General features: G+C 42.1%; 1 protein-coding gene across 1 annotated transcript in view; it reads right to left on the bottom strand.

Annotated features, from left to right (window-relative positions):
- Positions 1-2,303: 2,303 nt before the first annotated feature.
- The window catches only part of LOC112239336 (progesterone receptor), a 28,050-nt gene continuing 7,896 nt past the window's right edge, over positions 2,304-22,457 (bottom strand). Inside the window, exons 4-9 of the mRNA XM_024407814.2 lie at positions 15,680-15,856; positions 15,257-15,466; positions 12,319-12,463; positions 11,038-11,168; positions 10,802-10,953; positions 2,304-4,606 (exon numbers count right to left, since the gene is read on the bottom strand). Of these exons, the coding sequence (XP_024263582.2) occupies positions 4,439-4,606; positions 10,802-10,953; positions 11,038-11,168; positions 12,319-12,463; positions 15,257-15,466; positions 15,680-15,856 (983 nt within the window). The 3' untranslated portion in view covers positions 2,304-4,438. The remainder of the gene's footprint in view (positions 4,607-10,801; positions 10,954-11,037; positions 11,169-12,318; positions 12,464-15,256; positions 15,467-15,679; positions 15,857-22,457) is intronic.

The following is a 22,457-nucleotide window of genomic DNA, read 5'->3' on the forward strand; positions in this document are numbered from 1 at the left end:
TAATCAATTATGTTGTGGAACATTCTGTTAGCACAACGCCTACAATAGCCCAACCGCACAGGAAATCTCACAGGAATGTGACTTGTGACAATCTTACATGACAATGGTTTTACTGCAACAACAACGAAAATGAATATACAACTGCTGTACATTGAAATGGAACATATACCTCATGAGACCATGTTGCAAACTAACGCATAAGCAGTCAGAACTACTCCTTGGATATACAAGTGGACATTGATTCTGTATGTTGTACTCTGGTGTGCATTGGGGAGAAATATACATCCGGTAGGAATGTAAACGAAGAGGGATATTTGTGACTATGATGTCACAAGTCTTGTCTCTACTCCTCAGTACTTCCACTACAGTGGAAATATATTCATGTACAAATGGCTGGAAGATTACAAACACACACAAATCAAATGGAATCCAAAAGTTCAAATGTCGACGTCAACACGTGTATTTTTGATCATTTCAAATGTAGGAGACGCCAGTCCTTTAAAAGTCAAACCACAAGGGCAATGTTGCAAATAATATATTTAGAGAAGTTATATTTCAGCTCTCGATCACTCAGTTCTACGTCATTTATGAGGAGACAAATAGTTGTTAAGAGAGTTGGTTAGAGCAGGAACTGAGAATGTGTGTGTGTGACAGTGTGTGTGTGTGACAGTGTGTGTGTGTGTGACAGTGTGTGTGTGTGTGACATTGTGTGTGTGTGTGACAGTGTGTGTGTGTATGACAGTGTGTGTGTGTGACAGTGTGTGTGTGTGTGTGTGACAGTGTGTGTGTGTATGACAGTGTGTGTGTGTGTATGACAGTGTGTGTGTGTGTGACAGTGTGTGTGTGTGTGACAGTGTGTGTGTGTGTATGACAGTGTGTGTGTGTATGACAGTGTTTGTGTGTATGACAGTGTGTGTGTGTGTGACAGTGTGTGTGTGTGACAGTGTGTGTGTATGACAGTGTGTGTGTGTATGACAGTGTTTGTGTGTATGACAGTGTGTGTGTGTGTGACAGTGTGTGTGTGTATGACAGTGTTTGTGTGTATGACAGTGTGTGTGTGTATGACAGTGTGTGTGTATGACAGTGTGTGTGTGTGTGACAGTGTGTGTGTATGACAGTGTGTGTTTGTATGACAGTGTGTGTGACAGTGTGTGTGTGTGTGTGTATGACAGTGTGTGTGTGTGTACTTAACATGGCCGCCGTGCAGGATGTTACTCAGACAGATCTGGGCTTTTTACAGTCGGGTCTTTCGGACATCCAATCCAATGAACTAAAATAGACTAGTGGCGTTCAGTCAGTCATGTCACTCCTCCTCGCTGTGGAGAGATGTACTAAAACATTTCACTAACAGGATGTTTTTCATTTTTTATACAACCAGATAGTCTAGATGGACTGTTTTTTAAACCCACAGGAATCACAGAGATTCAATGTGACATTGGTTCTGGTTTAGGCGGGTCTGTGGCTGCGTCCCAAAATTAGACCATATTCACTGTATAGTGCACTAGTTTAACCAGAGGCCTGGTCAAAAGTAGTGCACTATAAAGGGTTTCATTTGGGACAACGCCTTGTAGACAAAGTGGCTGTTGAACTAGACTATTTCGGCCCTGTTCCAATCTCCATACTACCATACCACTTAGAGTACACGCTTCATACTAAGTGTCGTACTAGTGTGGACATTGGAATGCAGCTTAGGGGTTGAGCCAGCCCTTAAACCATATTCTTATCCGGTTTCATCAACATGTGAGGATTTCAACATAAAACATTGAGGGAAAGACAGATTGTTGAGGCATGTTCATGAATAAAACATTAAGAAAGTTGTGAGATCAAAAAAGACGGTTTTGATTATAAGGAGTTCATCATTTCGCATTCCTCTGCCCAGCACATGATGATTTCCGTCTTTTCATGATGATATAAGATTGTTCCAGCATGTAGGACTAATGTGGTTGGTATCAATGTGGCGACTGTTTGTCTAACCCAGTCCGACATCACTGCCAGCTGGTCTTCATTTGTCTCTTGTTGCAGTAACAGGGCAGTCCAGTAGATGGCTGTAGTTGAACACTGAACTTCTCTACTAACTTGTTGGTAATCATGTTTGCTGTGGGGCTGTTTTTGTGCTGAGATATAAAAACTACAAGACCCATAAGCAGATGATCACTGGGGCCTATTCTGGATGCAACTTTTTTTTCCCCAGGAAGAGATAGAAATGTGTTTCTCAAGTAGAATTAGGGAATTGTGTTGGCTTTGTTTCCTTTCTGCAATGTTGTGCACATATAACCTCACTAAATAGAACACACCTTTTGGAATAGTGAGGTACGGTATTTATTTGGTAAGTAGACATATGAACTCAGATAGGATAAAGTATTGATGAAGATCAATACTTCAATAGATGGTAACACCTTACCTGAGGGAGAAATATAATTTGTTTATGGAAAATTGAGTCAGAAATTGGCACCCTATTCCCTATATAGTGCACTAGTTTTGACCAGAGCCCTATGGGTCCTACTCAAATGTAGTGCACTAAAAGGGTTGGATGTAATTTTGGGTACAACCTGTATGTGTTTCCCTGTCACTTATAGAATACTTAAGATACAAATCACATGATGACCCAGTGATGTGGAATATAGATAGTTTCATTTGTTAGAATTTTAAAGAAGTATGAATTGTTTTGATAGAATATGCAAAGTATAATGCATTTTATATTTACAGATATTGTGTTATATATGAATGTCTGTAGAGTATGAATGATGTGTTATTCAGAAGAATTATGACTTATTTTGACAGTGTTAAACACACTACTACATTTACTGAAACTATGAAAGAGTATATAACAGTTGAAAAGAGAGAAAACCAACAGTCTGAAATGTACATTCAGGATCAAACCCTAGCTTGAGATCAGGGGTTGTAATGTAATCAACCCTGGGGAGACCAACTGACCCCTCTCATTGAAGCCATGAAGTTCAAGGCCGACTGCGGTACTGAAGGCTGTTGTTTCCAGAAAGCAGGATCTCCCATTATAGTGAATGGGAAAATGGCAATCTTCGTTGTCAATATTAGAGAGAAAAAAATAAAAATAGCATTCAAACACAACCATGTTACCAATAATTGCTTATATTAGAACAGATGTATGTCCTTGAACTGATTATATAAAAAAAATACAATTGTACAAAGAAGTTATAAGGATAATTGAGTTGCTATGGTAGCCTGCAGTACCCTGGTCGGCCTTCGGTTGCAGGCAGCTCTGACCTAGCCTGCAACGTCCCTTCCTGGAGTAGCTCAAACTGTGCATGTTATGTCGACATACATATCCCCAATGAGACGGCACTTCAGCAAGCTAAAACTGACTTCCTAACCTTCAAATGCGACATTGAGTCTTCACATAGGAATTAATGGTGTGACATCATCGACGGCTTTGCCCATTCATGTACAGACAATGGTTGGTCCTCTAGTAAGGTTTTTGTGATATATTGAACCAGGGCTGGCCCTAGCGTTGTGGGGCCCCACACCATGCGGGTAAAACATTTTAGTGGGCCCCCTCTTGACGGCACAGATAAAGCAAATGTAAGTTTGAAAGTACATTTCCTGAAATTCACATTCGCATTTAGCTACGGGGAGAAGAGAAAATGTTGTGGTTTTAAATCACATTCTATCAAATTATACACATTTTTCTTCAAATGGGGCAGCCAGAAGATCTTGTAGATTTAAAGCAAATTTCCAACAATTCTACAAATACTGCCAGGGGGTGGAGAGAAATTATCAAGTTGTAAAGCAAATTTCCTACAATTCTACACATTTTGCCATGACTTATGATATCTGAGTGAGAGTGACTGACAACATCAATGGAGGTCCCCTGGAGGTCAGGGTACATGCGTGCCTGGTCATTAGTTGGCCATGATTACTATAAGGCGTAGACAGCTGGCTAGGCTAACTTACCAATCTAAATAAATGTTTGCTGACAAGGGCTAACTCAGAGACTGACACTGCTGAAGCACTAACACAATCTGCTGATTCACTAACAAAAACTGCTGATTCACTAACACAATCTGCTGATTCACTAACAAAAACTGCTGATTCACTAACACAATCTGCTGATTCACTAACAAAAACTGCTGATTCACTAACACAATCTGCTGATTCACTAACAAAAACTGCTGATTCACCAACAAATTTAAAAATGTCACCTTGTGTATTTTACTTTAACTCTCAACATTAAGTTGAGACCCCGACTGAGACCCCCCCCCCCAAAAAAAGTACCTTGTGCCTAGGACCTGCCCTGGGTTGAACCTCTAGCAGGAAGTTTTGTGATAGGTTGAACCACTTGCAGGGTTTTTTGTGATAGGATGACCCTCTAACAAGGTGCATTGTGATAGGATGACCCTCTAACAAGGTGCATTGTGATAGGATGACCCTATAGCAAGGTGCATTGTGATGGGATGACCCTCTAGCAAGGTGCATTGTGAAAGAGGATTGGCTGAACTATGCCTGTGAGTATCTTGGGCACGTGAACGCTGACGATCTCAGAGATCATCTCTGGATAGCTGACTCTGGTGGGCAGAGACTGGGCCTGGATAAACAGATCATAGGTGAACTGGTGCAGCTTCCTCACAATCTGAGAGTGAGAGAGAGAGGGAGGGAGATGAGAGAGGGGGAGAGGGAGGGGGAGAGAGGGGGTCAACTGTCAGTAACACCAAAGCAGGGGGGGTTGAACAAGTCAGGGGTTAGTGGTTAGGGATAGAAGCAGGGCCGGCCCTGGGTATAGGCGACATAAGCTGTTGCTTAGGGCCCCTGGCCGCTACGGCCCCCAACCCCCAAAAATACTTTAGGAACTCAGTTGGGGTCTAAACTTACTGTTGAGAGTTATAACAGTAGAACACCAAGAGCTGTTGCTAGAACGTGCAAAATTCTGCCCGGATTACATAACGAACCAAAGTTCGTTGCTATGCTGGTTGTTTGTTCTCTTATTTTACCTCGTAGCGGTCGTGAAGGAAGAAGGATGCGTCATATTAGGGTGTCTAGCTATAAGTTCAACTTGATCAATCAAATGGATAGGTGTAAGCAATTGTCGCTAGACAGACATAGAGAGGAGGGAGGAGGAAAGTGAGAAAGAAAGGATGAAAGTGAGAGGAGGTGGGAAAAGAATGGAAGACAGACAGAGAGACAGACGAAGAGAGAGAAACAGAGAGGCAGACGAAGAGAGAGAAACAGAGAGGCAGACAAAGAGAGAGAAACAGAGAGACAGCAGTGTAAATGTACTTAGGCTTGAGTATTTCAACACCTCTTCTCCTCCAACTTGTGAGGCAATCATATGTACCTACAGGGGAAGGTGGCCAGCCACACAGGAGGGTGATTTTTACTAAGGAGGAGGAAGCTGTGCTGACCAAGATGCATGCTGGCCATTTCGGAGTGAAGCGCTTGATTGCCAAAATCAACCTACGCTTCTTCTGACCGGGAATTGTCAAGGAGGTGGACAGCTGGGAAATAACCTTTTATTTATCAATCACATTCTATTATATCTGAAATGATTAGGATTTCAATGAATATCATATCAGAGAGCACATAATGTTTCAATGTGCCACGTTGTGCCTAAAGGTCAATACCCTGTCTAGCCTGCCAGAAGTTTGAGAGGGCGAAGACTGTGGCGCCGGAGTTGAAGCCCATCAAAGTTGTTTCATCATGGCACATGATCGCTGAGTGTCCCAATTCAAATTTCGTCCCGATAAGTTGTTTTGTAATGGTTGCTTTATTTGACCACAACAGTATTATAGAATGTGTGTGTGTGTGTGTGTGTGTGTGTGTGTGTGTGTGTGTGTGTCAGTAGCCTTACAAATATGAAAATCTGCATACTGGTATGACACAGGTACGGGTAAGAATAGTCATCTTCTCTCTAACACTTTAAATGTTAGACGTGGCCCTCATTGGACCCTTCACGAAATCCAGGAATGGCAACAGCTGCTGTCGAACGGCGACCCATCACTTTACCAAGTAGGTGGAGGCAATACCCATAAAGCTCAGTACAGGAAGAGAATGTGGAGGTAATACCCATAAAGCTCAGTACAGGAAGAGAATGTGGAGGTAATACCCATAAAGCTCAGTACAGGAAGAGAATGTGGAGGTAATACCCATAAAGCTCAGTACAGGAAGAGAATGTGGAGGCAATACCCATAAAGCTCAGTACAGGAAGAGAATGTGGAGGCAATACCCATAAAGCTCAGTACAGGAAAAGAATGTGGAGGCAATACCCATAAAGCTCAGTACAGGAAGAGAATGTGGAGGCAATACCCATAAAGCTCAGTACAGGAAGAGAATGTGGAGGTAATACCCATAAAGCTCAGTACAGGAAGAGAATGTGGAGGTAATACCCATTAAGCTCAGTACAGGAAGAGAATGTGCTTAACTCTAAATTCCCTTCTGGAACCCATTAAAAAAAGTGCCTGAAACCAAAAATAGATTTTTGTTTTGTATGATACCATCAAGGACGAGATTGGCGAGGCCACCTCCAAGACGATGACGGACATCTTCAACACCCACAGTCATCTTGAGTGACCGAGGTCATGAACACTGGAACAAGTTACGGATGTTATAGGTTATATTCTGTCACCAATGGTTTTATTTATTTTTTTACAATTTGTTTTTCCGTGGTCCATAAACAGACCTATTTCAATATCTTTCATTGTCAATAGATATCCCTTTCCTACCCCTTCCTCCAGGTTTGGTGAATGGACCAACCAAACCCTCAAGACATGTCATGGGCAAGTCCCTTGATTGGTACCAGGAAGGTTGGGAGAACTACTGGAAGGTAATTCTCTTTGCACACAACAGCAGCATCCAGGCCTCCACCGAGTACGGACAGGAGTCGCAGCTGTTGGCTGAGGTAAAACACTGCAATGGTATATACAATTATTGCATATACTGATGTTGTTTGTCTATTGCTATTTTTATATAAGGTACTTTCAGATCACTGAAACCCCACCTGATGTGGTGGAAGCTGTCGAACCAGATCAGAACCCTCGAGGACTACAGTACCTTCAGGCACGGACTGAGGAGGATGTAGAGGTTTTTGACCAGGTAAAAATTATTGTCCACTGTCAATTTATTTTCTGTCCCTCCAAGAGATATGTAAGAAATAGAATAGCATTTATTCCTGTTATCAATCAATGTGAGCCTGAACATGATCAAGGCGCAGGAGAAACAGAAGGAGGACTATCGGGGCAGAATGAAGAAGGGGACCAAGTGCTGCGACATCAGGGCGAATTACTAGGTTTGGAAGATGGAGGAAAGAAAGACACCACCTGGGAAACCTCACTGCTCTTTCGCTCCTAGCTGGGGTCACCATCAGTTCAAGTGAATATAGAAAATATCAGATAATAACTATTTGCATTTGCACACAAAATAACCTGAAGCTAGTTTTAGTTCCCCTTCTACAGTTGGAGCACTTGGACGGTCGACCACTGAAAGCACTGACGCCCTACACTTCAGTGAAGCCCAATAGACAAAGTATGCTCAGCTTTGGTTGACATAAACAATAAGAAAAGCAAGAAATAGTAGTTATGCTAAGCATATAAAAATGTACTTCTCCAATATGCTACTCTATCCTACTCTATCCTACTCTATTCTACTCTATCATTCTCTATGCTACTCTATCCTACTCTATCATACTATATAATTCTCTATCATAGTCTATCCTACTCTATCATTCTCTATCATACTCTATCATTCTCTATCATACTCTATAATTCTCTATCATACTCTATCATACTCTATCATACTCTATCATTCTCTATCATACTCTATCATTCTCTATCATACTCTATAATTCTCTATCATACTCTATCATTCTCTATCATACTCTATAATTCTCTATAATTCTCTATCATACTCTATAATTCTCTATCATACTCTATCATACTCTGTCATACTCTATCATACTCTATCATACTCTATCATACTCTATAATTCTCTATCATACTCTATCATACTCTGTCATACTCTATCATACTCTATCATACTCTATCATACTGGGCACATAATATGTGAGATACACAGATGAACTAAAAACACTAGCACTGCAAACACTCAGAACAAAGAGAGCATCAGTGCCTGAACTTTGCAGTCTCCCTCTTCAAGTCTCCCTTCTGAGACTGACTGCCTGTAGAGAACAGGTGACAGGCAGAACCACCCACCCACACAGCAACCCCCTCTATATTGCACACACCAGAATTCAGTATTTTTGTCTATGATTGCCATGTTAGTGTACAAAATGAATGACACAACTGTACCAAAAACTATCAAAGTTTATGTATTCAATCTGAAATATTGCCAGGTTGCTTTTCACAGCTGTTTCACAAGGTGTTCGTTGTTGTATCCTAGGACCGACAATAAATACATATATATTCAACCACAAGGGGGTACTAATGAGCTATGTGAGATAGAACAACATGAATCCTAAAGGAGGTCTAGTGAAAATATATTATTTCAGCGTAGATAAGGGAAGGGCAGGATCAAATTGAAACATGACGGCCAGACGAGCCAGTGTATGAATCAAATTGATTTGCATATGAATGGAGTGACAATGATCTGACTTCCTGGTCTGTAAGGTAAGTAACTTTAATGTGTCAAGCAGATTACAGGTTTTATTTGACATTTCCGAAACGTAATAATGTTTAAGACATGGATTTCATGTTGTAATGTTAACAAGGTACCCAAAAGTAGTTTGAATGAATGTTTTCATTTTGCCAGCTAAATAAAACTTGTTTAAACAGCGAAATTGCTGCGGAAATCCGCCTTGTTTGCATAGCGATGATGAAAAGAAGGTCATTTAGGCTGTAATTAGGTCATCCCACCGTTGATATAGCAACGGACGCTAATAATTCATCTAATTCCATTGTGACGCAGAAGGGGACACTATTTGGCCAGGGGACATTATTTGCCATGACAGGCCCACAAAAAGCTAGGCTGGCCCTTGGTAGTAGGTCTATATTACCTGCTGTAGGAAGTCCACTGGCTGGGTTAGCTAGAACAGGTGTTGAGTACGGGTTACGGGTTAGAGGTCAGGGATAGGTCAGTTCTGTGGTTGCCATGGCACAGAGAGCTCTGTAAATATTGTACATATTTGAAGTTTTAGTTGTTTTCTTTTTTGATCAAATTTTTATTTTGTTAGCTAAGTAAGTTTTGATTGTATATTTTGTAGCAATCCTGGGTTTATAAGTGCGGATATCGACTGCAAGAAGAGCATGTTGTTGCGCTCTGGGCTTCGGGCCAGAAGGTTGAGGGTTCGAGCCACACTTCCTGTCTGATTAATTACAATATATTGATCCACGGCAGTGCAAGATCGGCAAGTCAGTTATTTTACCACCTGAATTGAGAAGCTATTTAGCTATCAACTTTATTTGAAACAACAAGAGATGGCAGAGGCTTGGATAATTTTTGAAGATGGCAGAGCTTTTCCCCATTAGTTTATTTCAAGGTGGACTATCGCTTTTGACTGTAGTGAGCTTCATGCCATAAAGCTTAGCAGCTGCATTACTTCACCCAGGTTGGTGCTACATGTTTTCAGAGGAGTTTACCAAGGGAAGAGGTGACCTGACTTCTAACTTGTTTCCCCCCTGGATCTAAGCATCGTTTCACCCCTGCTCAACCCACATCTCGGCCCGTCCTTCATCTGGGCCCCAGTCTTCATCTGGGCCTCAACCCTTCATCTGGGCTTCAACCCTTCATCTGGGCTTCAACCCTTCATCTGGGCTTCAACCCTTCATCTGGGCCTCAACCCTTCATCTGGGCTTCAACCCTTCATCTGGGCCTCAACCCTTCATCTGGGCCTCAACCCTTCATCTGGGCCTCAACCCTTCATCTGGGCCTCAACCCTTCATCTGGGCCTCAACCCTTCATCTGGGCTTCAACCCTTCATCTGGGCCCCAGTCTTCATCTGGGCCTCAACCCTTCATCTGGGCTTCAACCCTTCATCTGGGCCTCAACCCTTCATCTGGGCCCCAGTCTTCATCTGGGCCTCAACCCTTCATCTGGGCCTCAACCCTTCATTTGGGCCTCGGTCGGTAGAGACGTGGACGGGTCAGGTAAGTGGACATGTAGAGTGGATTGGACATGTAGAGTGGATTGGATACAGGATGTGACCTGTTGAACTGGCACCTGCCTCTGTGGATGACTGTGAAAGACTGTGGATGACTGTGAAAGACTGTGGATGACTGTGGATGTGGATGACTGTGAAAGACTGTGGATGACTGGGAAAGTCTGTGGATGACTGTGAAAGACTGTGGATGACTGTGGATGTGGATGACTGTGAAAGACTGTGAAAGACTGTGGATGACTGTGGATGTGGATGACTGTGGATGTGGATGACTGTGAAAGACTGTGGATGACTGTGAAAGACTGTGGATGACTGTAAAAGACTGTGGATGACTGTGAATGTGGATGACTGTGAAAGACTGTGGATGTGGATGACTGTGAAAGACTGTGGATGACTGTGAAAGACTGTGGATGACTGTGAAAGACCTTCCAGCTAGAACTGTCAATAAGCTAACTGAAAGATTAGACTGAGCGTCATTGAGATTGTTGCTGTAATGAAAATATATATAACTATACTTTTTTTATATACTAATTAAATCTAGTATCATTATTATTATCATTAAATTACCGGACGTGTTAGCTGGAAAAGGCGTTGTGTATGGGTTAGGGGTTAGAGGTCAGGGTTAGGTAATATTACCGGGTGTAGGAAGTCCAGTAGCTGTGTTAGCTGGAACAGGCGTTGTGTATGGGTTAGGGGTTAGAGGTCAGGGTTAGGTAATATTACCGGGTGTAGGAAGTCCAGTAGCTGTGTTAGCTGGAACAGGCGTTGTGTATGGTGTTTTTCTCCGTGTTGGCTGGCCAGACAAACCAGCTCCTTGATGTAAGAGATCCTCAGCTCGTCAAAACACTTCTGATTCCTCAGACCCTCCACAGGGACTAAAAGACACAAAGAAATAAGCAAATATTGAACCAGATAATGATACAGTCACTTAGTTTCAGTGTGTCAGTGATGTGACTCACTGATGCTGAAGAGGAGCAGAGCCTTCATACAGAGGAACTCTTCCTGGGTGACTCTGAGCATACAGAACCTCTGGGACAGCAGACGGAACTGGACACAGTGTTCGTACATACTGGACACACGCATCCTCTGACTGGGGTGGGGGGAGAGAAAGTGATAGAGAGACAGACAGATGGAGAGAAAGAGGGTGAGGAGAGAGAGTGTAATGCTTGTTTATTTCTATTCCCATTTTTTTATTGTCTATTCCATTTGGTAACATGTGTTTCCCATGCTAATAAATTGAATTGCGAGGGAGAGAGGGGGAGTTAGGATGAGGGGGAGTTAGGATGAGGGGGAGTTAGGATGAGGGGGAGTTAGGATGAGAGGGAGTTAGGATGAGGGGAGTTAGGATGAGAGGGAGTTAGGATGAGAGGGAGTTAGGATGAGAGGGAGTTAGGATGAGAGGGAGTTAGGATGAGAGGGAGTTAGGATGAGAGGGAGTTAGGATGAGGGGGAGTTAGGATGAGAGGGAGTTAGGATGAGGGGAGTTAGGATGAGGGGGAGTTAGGATGAGGGGAGTTAGGATGAGAGGGAGTTAGGATGAGAGGGAGTTAGGATGAGAGGGAGTTAGGATGAGAGGGAGTTAGGATGAGAGGGGGAGTTAGGATGAGGGGGAGTTAGGATGAGGGGGAGTTAGGATGAGAGGGAGTTAGGATGAGGGGGAGTTAGGATGAGAGGGAGTTAGGATGAGGGGGAGTTAGGATGAGAGGGAGTTAGGATGAGGGGGAGTTAGGATGAGGGGGAGTTAGGATGAGAGGGAGTTAGGATGAGAGGGAGTTAGGATGAGAGGGAGTTAGGATGAGAGGGAGTTAGGATGAGAGGGAGTTAGGATGAGAGGGGAGTTAGGATGAGAGGGAGTTAGGATGAGGGGGAGTTAGGATGAGAGGGAGTTAGGATGAGAGGGAGTTAGGATGAGGGGGAGTTAGGATGAGAGGGAGTTAGGATGAGAGGGAGTTAGGATGAGAGGGAGTTAGGATGAGAGGGAGTTAGGATGAGAGGGGAGTTAGGATGAGAGGGAGTTAGGATGAGGGGGAGTTAGGATGAGAGGGAGTTAGGATGAGGGGAGTTAGGATGAGAGGGAGTTAGGATGAGAGGGAGTTAGGATGAGAGGGAGTGAAATTGATTGAGAGAGTGTTATATAACCAATAATACAACATTTCAAATTTCAAACATTTCCCTTGTCTATTGTCTAGAGACAGAGAGATTGTCATCGATATTGTATTCAGCAAGACAATAGTACTCACTCGTTAAAGATGAGGTCAGGAGCGAAGTAGAGCTCTCTAGCATCTGTGTTAGTGTAAGACCTCCAGCCCAGAGCGAACACCATCAACCCCAGCCATGAAGACTGGATCACTGACATCTGGTCTTCTACATGCAGCTGTCTAAAACCTACACAGGGAACATCATCAACCCCAGCCATGAAGACTGGATCACTGACATCTGGTCTTCTACATGAAGCTGTCTGAAACCCATAGTGCAGGGAGAATAAAATACGTGATGAGTAGAGCCCCCTCTGGTGGGAAGGACATAGAAAACTAGAACCGAGGCTACAGCACTGATATCAGTCATACACAGACCAGCTCTCTGTCCCCCAGCTCTCTCTATCACACCTGGGTTAGTGGGTTGGTACCATGTAGTGGTTAGGTAACAGTAGGATACAGGGTTAGTAACATGTAGTGGTTAGGTAACAGTAGGATACAGGGTTGGCAACATGTAGTGGTTAGGTAACAGTAGGATACAGGGTTAGTAACATGTAGTGGTTAGGTAACAGTAGGATACAGGGTTAGTAACATGTAGTGGTTAGGTAACAGTAGGATACAGGGTTGGCAACATGTAGTGGTTAGGTAACAGTAGGATACAGGGTTAGTAACATGTAGTGGTTAGGTAACAGTAGGATACAGGGTTGGTAACATGTAGTGGTTAGGTAACAGTAGGATACAGGGTTAGTAACATGTAGTGGTTAGGTAACAGTAGGATACAGGGTTGGTAACATGTAGTGGTTAGGTAACAGTAGGATACAGGGTTGGTAACATGTAGTGGTTAGGTAACATTAGAATACAGGGTTGGTTACATGTAGTGGTTAGGTAACAGTAGGATACAGGGTTGGTAACATGTAGTGGTTAGGTAACAGTAGGATACAGGGTTGGCAACATGTAGTGGTTAGGGAACAGTAGGATACAGGGTTGGTTACATGTAGTGGTTAGGTAACAGTAGGATACAGGGTTGGTAACATGTAGTGGTTAGGTAACAGTAGGATACAGGGTTGGTAACATGTAGTGGTTAGGTAACAGTAGGATACAGGGTTGGTAACATGTAGTGGTTAGGTAACAGTAGGATACAGGGTTGGTAACATGTAGTGGTTAGGTAACAGTAGAATACAGGGTTAGTAACATGTAGTGGTTCGGTAACAGTAGGATACAGGGTTAGTAACATGTAGTGGTTAGGTAACAGTAGGATACAGGATTAGTGGGTTGGTACCATGTAGTGGTTAGGTAACAGAAGGATACAGGGTTGGTAACATGTAGTGGTTAGGTAACAGTAGGATACAGGATTAGTGGGTTGGTAACATGTAGTGGTTAGGTAACAGTAGGATACAGGATTAGTGGGTTGGTAACATGTAGTGGTTAGGTAACAGTAGGATACAGGGTTGGTAACATGTAGTGGTTAGGTAACAGTAGGCTACAGGGTTGGTAACATGTAGTGGTTAGGTAACAGTAGGATACAGGGTTAGTGGGTTGGTAACATGTAGTGGTTAGGTAACAGTAGGATACAGGGTTGGTAACATGTAGTGGTTAGGTAACAGTAGGATACAGGGTTAGTGGGTTGGTAACATGTAGTGGTTAGGTAACAGTAGGATACAGGGTTAGTAACATGTAGTGGTTAGGTAACAGTAGGATACAGGGTTGGTAACATGTAGTGGTTAGGTAACAGTAGGATACAGGGTTGGTAACATGGGTTAGGTAACAGTAGGATACAGTGGTGTAGTGGTTAGGTAACAGTAGGATACAGGGTTGGTAACATGTAGTGGTTAGGTAACAGTAGGCTACAGGGTTGGTAACATGTAGTGGTTAGGTAACAGTAGGATACAGGGTTGGTAACATGTGGGTTAGGTAACATGGATACAGGAATGGTTAGGTAACAGTAGGATACAGGGTTAGTACCATGTAGTGGTTAGGTAACAGTAGGATACAGGGTTAGTGGGTTGGTAACATGTAGTGGTTAGGTAACAGTAGGATACAGGGTTGGTAACATGTAGTGGTTAGGTAACAGTAGGATACAGGGTTGGTAACATGTAGTGGTTAGGTAACAGTAGGATACAGGGTTGGTAACATGTAGTGGTTAGGTAACAGTAGGATAACATGGGGTTGGTAACATGTAGGATACAGGGTTAGGTAACAGTAGGATACAGGGTTACAGGGTTGGTAACATGTAGTGGTTAGGTAACAGTAGGATACAGGGTTGGTAACATGTAGTGGTTAGGTAACAGTAGGATACAGGGTTGGTAACATGTAGTGGTTAGGTAACAGTAGGATACAGGGTTAGTAACATGTAGTGGTTAGGTAACAGTAGGATACAGGGTTAGTAACATGTAGTGGTTAGGTAACAGTAGGATACAGGGTTAACATGTGGGTTGGTACATGTAACATGTGGTTAGGTAACAGTAGGATACAGGGTTGGTAACATGTAGTGGTTAGGTAACAGTAGGATACAGGGTTAGTAACATGTAGTGGTTAGGTAACAGTAGGATACAGGGTTGGTGGGTTGGTAACATGTAGTGGTTAGGTAACAGTAGGATACAGGGTTGGTAACATGTAGTGGTTAGGTAACAGTAGGATACAGGGTTGGTAACATGTAGTGGTTAGGTAACAGTAGGATACAGGGTTAGTAACATGTAGTGGTTAGGTAACAGTAGGATACAGGGTTGGTAACATGTAGTGGTTAGGTAACAGTAGGATACAGGGTTGGTAACATGTAGTGGTTAGGTAACAGTAGGACACAGGGTTGGTAACATGTAGTGGTTAGGTAACAGTAGGATACAGGGTTAGTAACATGTAGTGGTTAGGTAACAGTAGGATACAGGGTTAGTAACATGTAGTGGTTAGGTAACAGTAGGATACATGGTTAGTGGGTTAGTAACGGGTAGTGGTTAGGTGACAGTAGTATACATGAAGAATGGTTTACCTGGCATGGCTTTAGCCCAGTTCACCACAGACACCAGTTGTCTCTCTCCCAGCTCGTTGAGGCTGGACAGTAGGGAGGCGAAACAGTCTGGCTGGGAGGTGTCATGGCCTGCGTTGACCATTCCTGGCTCAATGGAACTCAAAATGTTGAGGAGGGAGGGGCGTAGACTGGGGGAGGGGCCAAGAGCGGGAGCCTGCGACGCAGCACAGCCTGTAGAGAGGGATATGAGATGAAACAAGGCAAGGTGAATTGAGACATGAGATGAGAGACAAAATTAAACCAGTTGAGACTGAATATGTGCTGCCTTTCATCCAGGGTTGGGGTAAATTCTGAGTTGTAACTGCTTTCTTAGTCAGGGCTCACTTCAAAAAATAGCATTCTGGTTAAGAAAAATATTTTACATATGGCAATATTGATCCTCACATTTAGCCTGTGGGGAAACGGTGGATAACTGTAATCCCCCAGTCCTCTCTCCAGTCCTCTCTCCTCCCCTCTCTCCAGGCCTCTCTCCTCCCCTCTCTCCAGTCCTCTCTTTGCCGGGTGCCTGTGTTCCCCCCTCCACTCCTCCTTTCAGCGGGCCAGCTCCCCTCAGCTTGCGGCCTGAAATGCACCACACACAGAAGTAGGACAGAGAGAAAGGCCCCATTACCACTAGGAGATATAAAGGAGTCTGAGGAGCGGGGTGGAGAAAAAGAAAGCTATTTTTCCATTCACATGACATCATTGCCGTGGCTGCTGGCCATGTGACATTCTTGGTCCGTAGCTCAAATTGACCGTAAATATCACAGTAGCCACTAGCGAGAAGGCACAAACTATTTAGCAACGACAAGAGACTTCTCTTCCGAAATATTACACTACTTGATAATGCAACAATTCACAAGCATGTACAACACAACCGGAAAGCATTCAGATGCTACTTATTCTAAAATGGATTAAATATATTTTTTCCCTCAACATTCTACACACAATACCCCATAATGACAAAGTGAAAACGGGTTTTTAGAAATATTTGCAAATGTATTAAAAATTCAAGAAAAGCTGAAATACCTTATTTACATAAGTATTCAGACCCTTTGCTATGAGACTCGAAATTCTGCTCAGGTGCTCATCCTGTTTCCATTGATCATCCTTGAGATCTTTCTACAACTTAATTAGAGTCAACCTGTGGTAAATGTAATTGATTGGACATGATTTGGAAAAGCACACACCTGTCTATATAAGGTCCTACAGTTGACAGTGCATGTCAGAGTAAAAAACCAAGTCATGAGGTCAAAGGAATTGTCCATAGAGCTCAGGGACAGGATTGCGTCGAGGCACAGACCTGGGGAAGGGTACCAAAACATTTCTGCAGCATTGACGGTCCCCAACAACACAGTGGCCTCCAACATTCTTAAATGCAAAACGTTTGGAACCACCAAGACTCTTTCTATAGCTGGCCGTCTGGCCAAACTGAGAACACATTACATTTTAGCTTCAAGACAAAAGTCCAGAGTTGCTATAACAGCATATTTTTTTTTAAGTACTGTAAACATGTAAAAAGTGAAGGATTAACCCTCTCATACACATATAAAAGTACAAGGGCCTACTTTACAACTAACCAGGCTTAATTTGTATCAATATCATGCAAACCATTACATTGTAATTACATTACATTACCATTACATTGTAATTACATTACATTGTAATTACATTACATTACCATTACATTGTAATTACATTACATTACCATTACATTGTAATTACATTACATTACCATTACATTGTAATTACATTACATTACCATTACATTGTAATTACATGACATTACCATTACATTGTAATTACATTACATTACCATTACATTGTAATTACATTACATTACCATTACATTGTAATTACATTACATTACCATTACATTGTACATTGGCAAATTGTGACTGAAAACATGGGTATTAGTGACTCCGCTGCAATGAGCTGTTTTATATGGAAGCCCATACCTGCCACCCAAAAATAACATTTGAATGCCTCTTGATTTGTCAACATGCACAATTAATCTGATCAACTTTAGCCTACTGATAACAACCACAGCTGCAGGTGGGTGATTGTCATGGAATCAGTTTTAAACATGTCTGTAGCAAATTGAATTACAAAACCATGATGCATCTGCAAAAATCAACTATCATTCTGAGGACTAAGATGTCTAGTTTTTAATAAATATTTTTCCATATTCTCATTACCGCAATGCGTCTGGATTAAATTATTGGGTCATTTTATAAAATTGTACTTTTGAAAAACCTAACTGATATGAATAAAACACAAAATATGTCACTGCAGTTTGTCCATAAATAGAGTTGCAAAGGGTTGGAAACTTCCCGGTAAATTTCCAGAAATTTTCCATGGGAAGTTAAGCCTGGGAATTTCTTAAAGTCATCAAAAAAGTGAGCTTATAACAGTGAACCTTTTTTGTGGGATACACAATTCTAGGTCTAGTGGCATATTTTGGTTAAACTATCCCCAATTCAATGGAATTGCAACCCTCTGCATGCACAGTGTATTCTTCCATCACATGTGCAGTGCACACTCCCATCACATGTACGGCTGATTCTCAAGATCTTGCACACTAATGAGATGCTATTGAGCCCACACGACTACACAGTCTGAGCCAGGGACTACATGCTTTCTGGTAAGTTTGGATTACAGTACTGGGAGGGGTGAATATATTTTATACAACATACATGCTTTCTGGTAAGTTTGGATTACAATACTGGGAGGGGTTAATATACACTACCTTTCAACAGTTTGGGGTCACTTACAAATGTCCATGTTTTTTATAGAAAAGCTCATTTTTTGTCCATTAAAATAACATAAAATGTATCGAAAATACAGTTTAGACATTGTTAATGTTGTAAATGAGTATTGTAGCTGGAAACGGCAGATTCTTTATGGAAAATCTACATAGGCGCACAGAGGCCCATTATCAGCAACCATTCCTCCTGTGTTCCAATGGCATGTTGTGTTAGCTAATCCAAATGTATCATTTTAAAAGGCTAATTGATCATTAGAAAACCCTTTTGCAATTATGTTTGCACAGCTGAAAACTGTTGTCCTTATTTTTTTATTTATTATTATTTATTACAAAAAAACACAAGGAAGGGGTAACACTAATGTATTACGTGTGAGGGTGCGTGTGCATGAGTGATATAAAATATATGTCATAGTTTCCTTTTTCATGATCAAAATCTTGTGAAACCCAAACCCTCCAAGATCCCCCCACAGTTCCCCAATAGCTGTCCCTCAACCATTCAAGACCCCTCCCACAGTCTCCCCCAGAAAAAAATTAAATAAAAATACAACTAATTCCATTCCCCACCCCCAAGAACCCCCAATGCACCAACCCCAAGAACCCCCAATGCACCAACCCCAAGAACCCCCAATGCAACCCCCAACCCCCCCCAATGAACCCCCCCCAATGCACCAACCCCAAGAACCCCCAATGCACCAAACCCCCAATGCAAGAACCCCCAATGCACCAATGCACCAACCCCAATGCACCAACCCCAAGAACCCCCCAATGCACCAACCCCAAGAACCCCCAATGCACCAACCCCAAGAACCCCCAATGCACCAACCCCAAGAACCCCCAATGCACCAACCCCCAAGAACCCCCAATGCACCAACCCCAAGAACCCCCAATGCACCAACCCCAAGAACCCCCAATGCACCAACCCCAAGAACCCCCAATGCACCAACCCCAAGAACCCCCAATGCACCAACCCCAAGAACCCCCAATGCACCAACCCCAAGAACCCCCCCCAATGCACCAACCCCAAGAACCCCCAATGCACCAACCCCAAGAACCCCCAATGCACCAACCCCAAGAACCCCCCCCCAATGCACCAACCCCAAGAACCCCCAATGCACCAACCCCAAGAACCCCCAATGCACCAACCCCAAGAACCCCCAATGCACCAACCCCAAGAACCCCCAATGCACCAACCCCAAGAACCCCCAATGCACCAACCCCAAGAACCCCCAATGCACCAACCCCAAGAACCCCCAATGCACCAACCCCCCCCAAGAACCCCCCCCCAATGCACCAACCCCAAGAACCCCCAATGCACCAACCCCAAGAACCCCCCACCACAATGCACCAACCCCAAGAACCCCCAATGCACCAACCCCAAGAACCCCCAATGCACCAACCCCAAGAACCCCCAATGCACCAACCCCAAGAACCCCCAATGCACCAACAACCAAGAGAATCAACTAAAGAGAAAAAAGGAAAAGACAGAAGAAAACAGCAAACAACAATGCAAAAAAAAATATATATAATTATACATTTAAAACAAAGGACATAAAGGACAACTGAAATCATAACAGCAATGCCAACTGTATACATTTGTGTGCATGTCTGGTACTATTACATGTATGTGTGTGTTCTTGTATGTGTTTATTTGAATGAGAGTGTGTGTATATGCATGTGTACAAACACCTGTACGGCATCAGCCTCTGGCAAACCTGCATTAGTTGTAAAAACACTGCCACTTAGTGTCATTCAAATGTACTTTTATTATGTTTTATTTAGACCCCCCCCCCTTTATCTTTGACCATGATTCTCTCTCACACACAGCAACTCCACTCCCACTTGTCTCCAATTCCACATACCAACCCTCAGCTTCCCTCAGACGATCCCATCTATCTCTGCTGGCCACCCACTTCGTGTTTTACCGCAACACATATCTTTCAACTATGCTATGATATTTAACATACAATTTCAATCTATCTAATTGAATCTACAGATTGCGTGTTGAAGATAAATACTTTTACTAAGAGTATAAGTATATTAGTAATTGACTGACCCGGTCTCTCCAGATCTCCTAACAGTACTATTTGTAGGGTCAATTTTTGATCAATGCTATTCATTTTCAGACATTCCTGAACTTCAGACCAGAAACAGGCTACCTGAGGGCAATACCAAAATAAATGGTCTATTGATTCTGTATCCTCACAACAAAATCTGCAGAGCTTCGATGATTTTATGCCCCAAATATTCAACATTTTGTTGGTGGCAAGAATTCTATATAATAATTTTAGCTGAGAAACACGAGGTCTTGAATCTTGCGTTGTTTTATATATCAACTCATACACCCTGTACCATGGAATCGGTACATAAAAAAATATCTTCCCAACTATTTTGCAATCTGTATGACACAGTTGTCAACATCCTGGTCCTCAAATTAAATTGGTATACTTTCCTATTTATGCTATTTTATTCCTCTGCCAGTTTTGATCCTTTATATTGGGCAGACAGACCATTTCCCTACCTCCTCCCGCTACCACCTGCCTCCTCCAGTTTTGATCCTTTATATTGGGCAGACAGACCAGTTCCCTGCCTCCTCCCGCTACCACCCGCCTCCTCCATTTTTGGGGCAATGCTGTAATCAATTGGTTGTACTCTTGGAATGAGCAGGCCTTCCCTTACAATTCTGATAACTCCATGAAGGACATAACTATACCATTACAATTTACAATATCATTTAAGAACAAAATACCCTTTTCAAACATCTTTCCCATAAATACAGGTATTTTATTAACCAGCACATTTGAGTTCAGCCATAATATTTGTTGTAATATTTGTTCTATCGTTTCAGGGGGATGACGTTGTAATTGTAGCCAGCTCTGCAATGCTTGTTTGAAAAAGACAGATACTTTGAAAAAAGTATCACTTTCAATTAATCGAAAATGAGACATGGCAATCTGCACAAAGGCAAAAAGGCCATTTTAAACAATGGATGAGCTTTCCTTATTAACCTACTTAAGAACCATTTAGGGTTCAAATAAAACTTTTGAATGAGTGAAGCTTTTAGAGAGAGGTTTAGTGCTTTTATATTTAATCATCTCAACCCACCCAATTCATATTCATTATATAGATAGGCTTGTTTTATCTTCTCTGGTTTAGCTTCCCAGATAAAGCAAAATATTTTTTGCTCATATGATTTGAAAAACGAATCATCAGCAGTAGGCAGCGCCATAAGTAAGTGAGTAAACTGAGATATGACTAAGGAGTTAATCAGGACAATTTTTCCATTAATAGACAGGTATTTACCTGGTTGCAGGATCTTGTCTATTTTTACAAGTTTTCTATTGAAATTCATTGTGGAGAGCATATTTATATATTTTGTGATGTGAATACCGAGTATGTCTACTTCACCATCAGCCCATTTTATAGGTAAGCTGCAGGGTAATGTAAAAGTTGTATTTTTTAAGTATCCAAAAAGTATCCAATACGTAATATTGTACACTTATCATAATTAGGTTTTAGTCCAGAGAGTCCAGAAAAGTTATCTAGATGTTTAATGAGACATTGCAGGGATCTAGCTTGCGGACTTAATGCAAAACTTGAGTCATCGGCATACATGGACACCATTGTTTTTAAGCCTTGGATTTCTATTCCTCTAATGTTGTTATTGGATCTGATTTTAAAAGCTAGCATTTCGATGGCCATAACGAATAGATAAGGTGACCTCGGACACCCTTGTTTAACCTCTTGACAATTCAAAACTCTCTGAGAAGTAGCCGTTATTTACTATTTTACACCTGGGGTTGCTATACATTATTTGTACCCATTTTTATAAGAGAATTACCAAAATTGGAAAAAAATCCAGGCATTTATAAATAAAATCCAGTCTTACTTTATCAAATGCCCTTTCAAAATCCACTATAAATACCAGGCCTGGCCTCTTAGATGTTTCTTGATGTTCTATTATTTCTAGTAGTTGTCGTATATTATCTCCAATGTATCGTCCATGTAAAAAACCTGTCTGATCAGGATGAACAATACCTGGTAAAACCCTTTTAATTCTGAGTGCTATGCATTTTGCTAGCATAACTGTCACTCCCTGACACTGAAGATGAGGCCTCAGAGTATGATGTTCAAGAGGTGGACATTGAGGAGGTCCAGGGAGAAGACATGGAAGGCTGAGAGGAAGACAACAAAAGCTTTAATTTCTAGACAATCATTTTACAGATGTATGTTGAAAATGTTTTTGTGTGATGCAATGAATCATTGGGGATCATTCATTATTCCCTTTATTTTGTTGTTCAGTGAAATCATCCCATGTGAAGAGTCAACTCATTTAATTAAAGTTCAATGAGAAACTAAATTGTTTTTTTTATTTCTATTGGAAGGACTTAATCATTTGCAATTATGTCTACTTAGATA

This window comes from Oncorhynchus tshawytscha, linkage group LG08 (genome assembly GCF_018296145.1).
Source record: "Oncorhynchus tshawytscha isolate Ot180627B linkage group LG08, Otsh_v2.0, whole genome shotgun sequence".
In the NCBI taxonomy this organism is placed as follows: domain Eukaryota; kingdom Metazoa; phylum Chordata; class Actinopteri; order Salmoniformes; family Salmonidae; genus Oncorhynchus; species Oncorhynchus tshawytscha.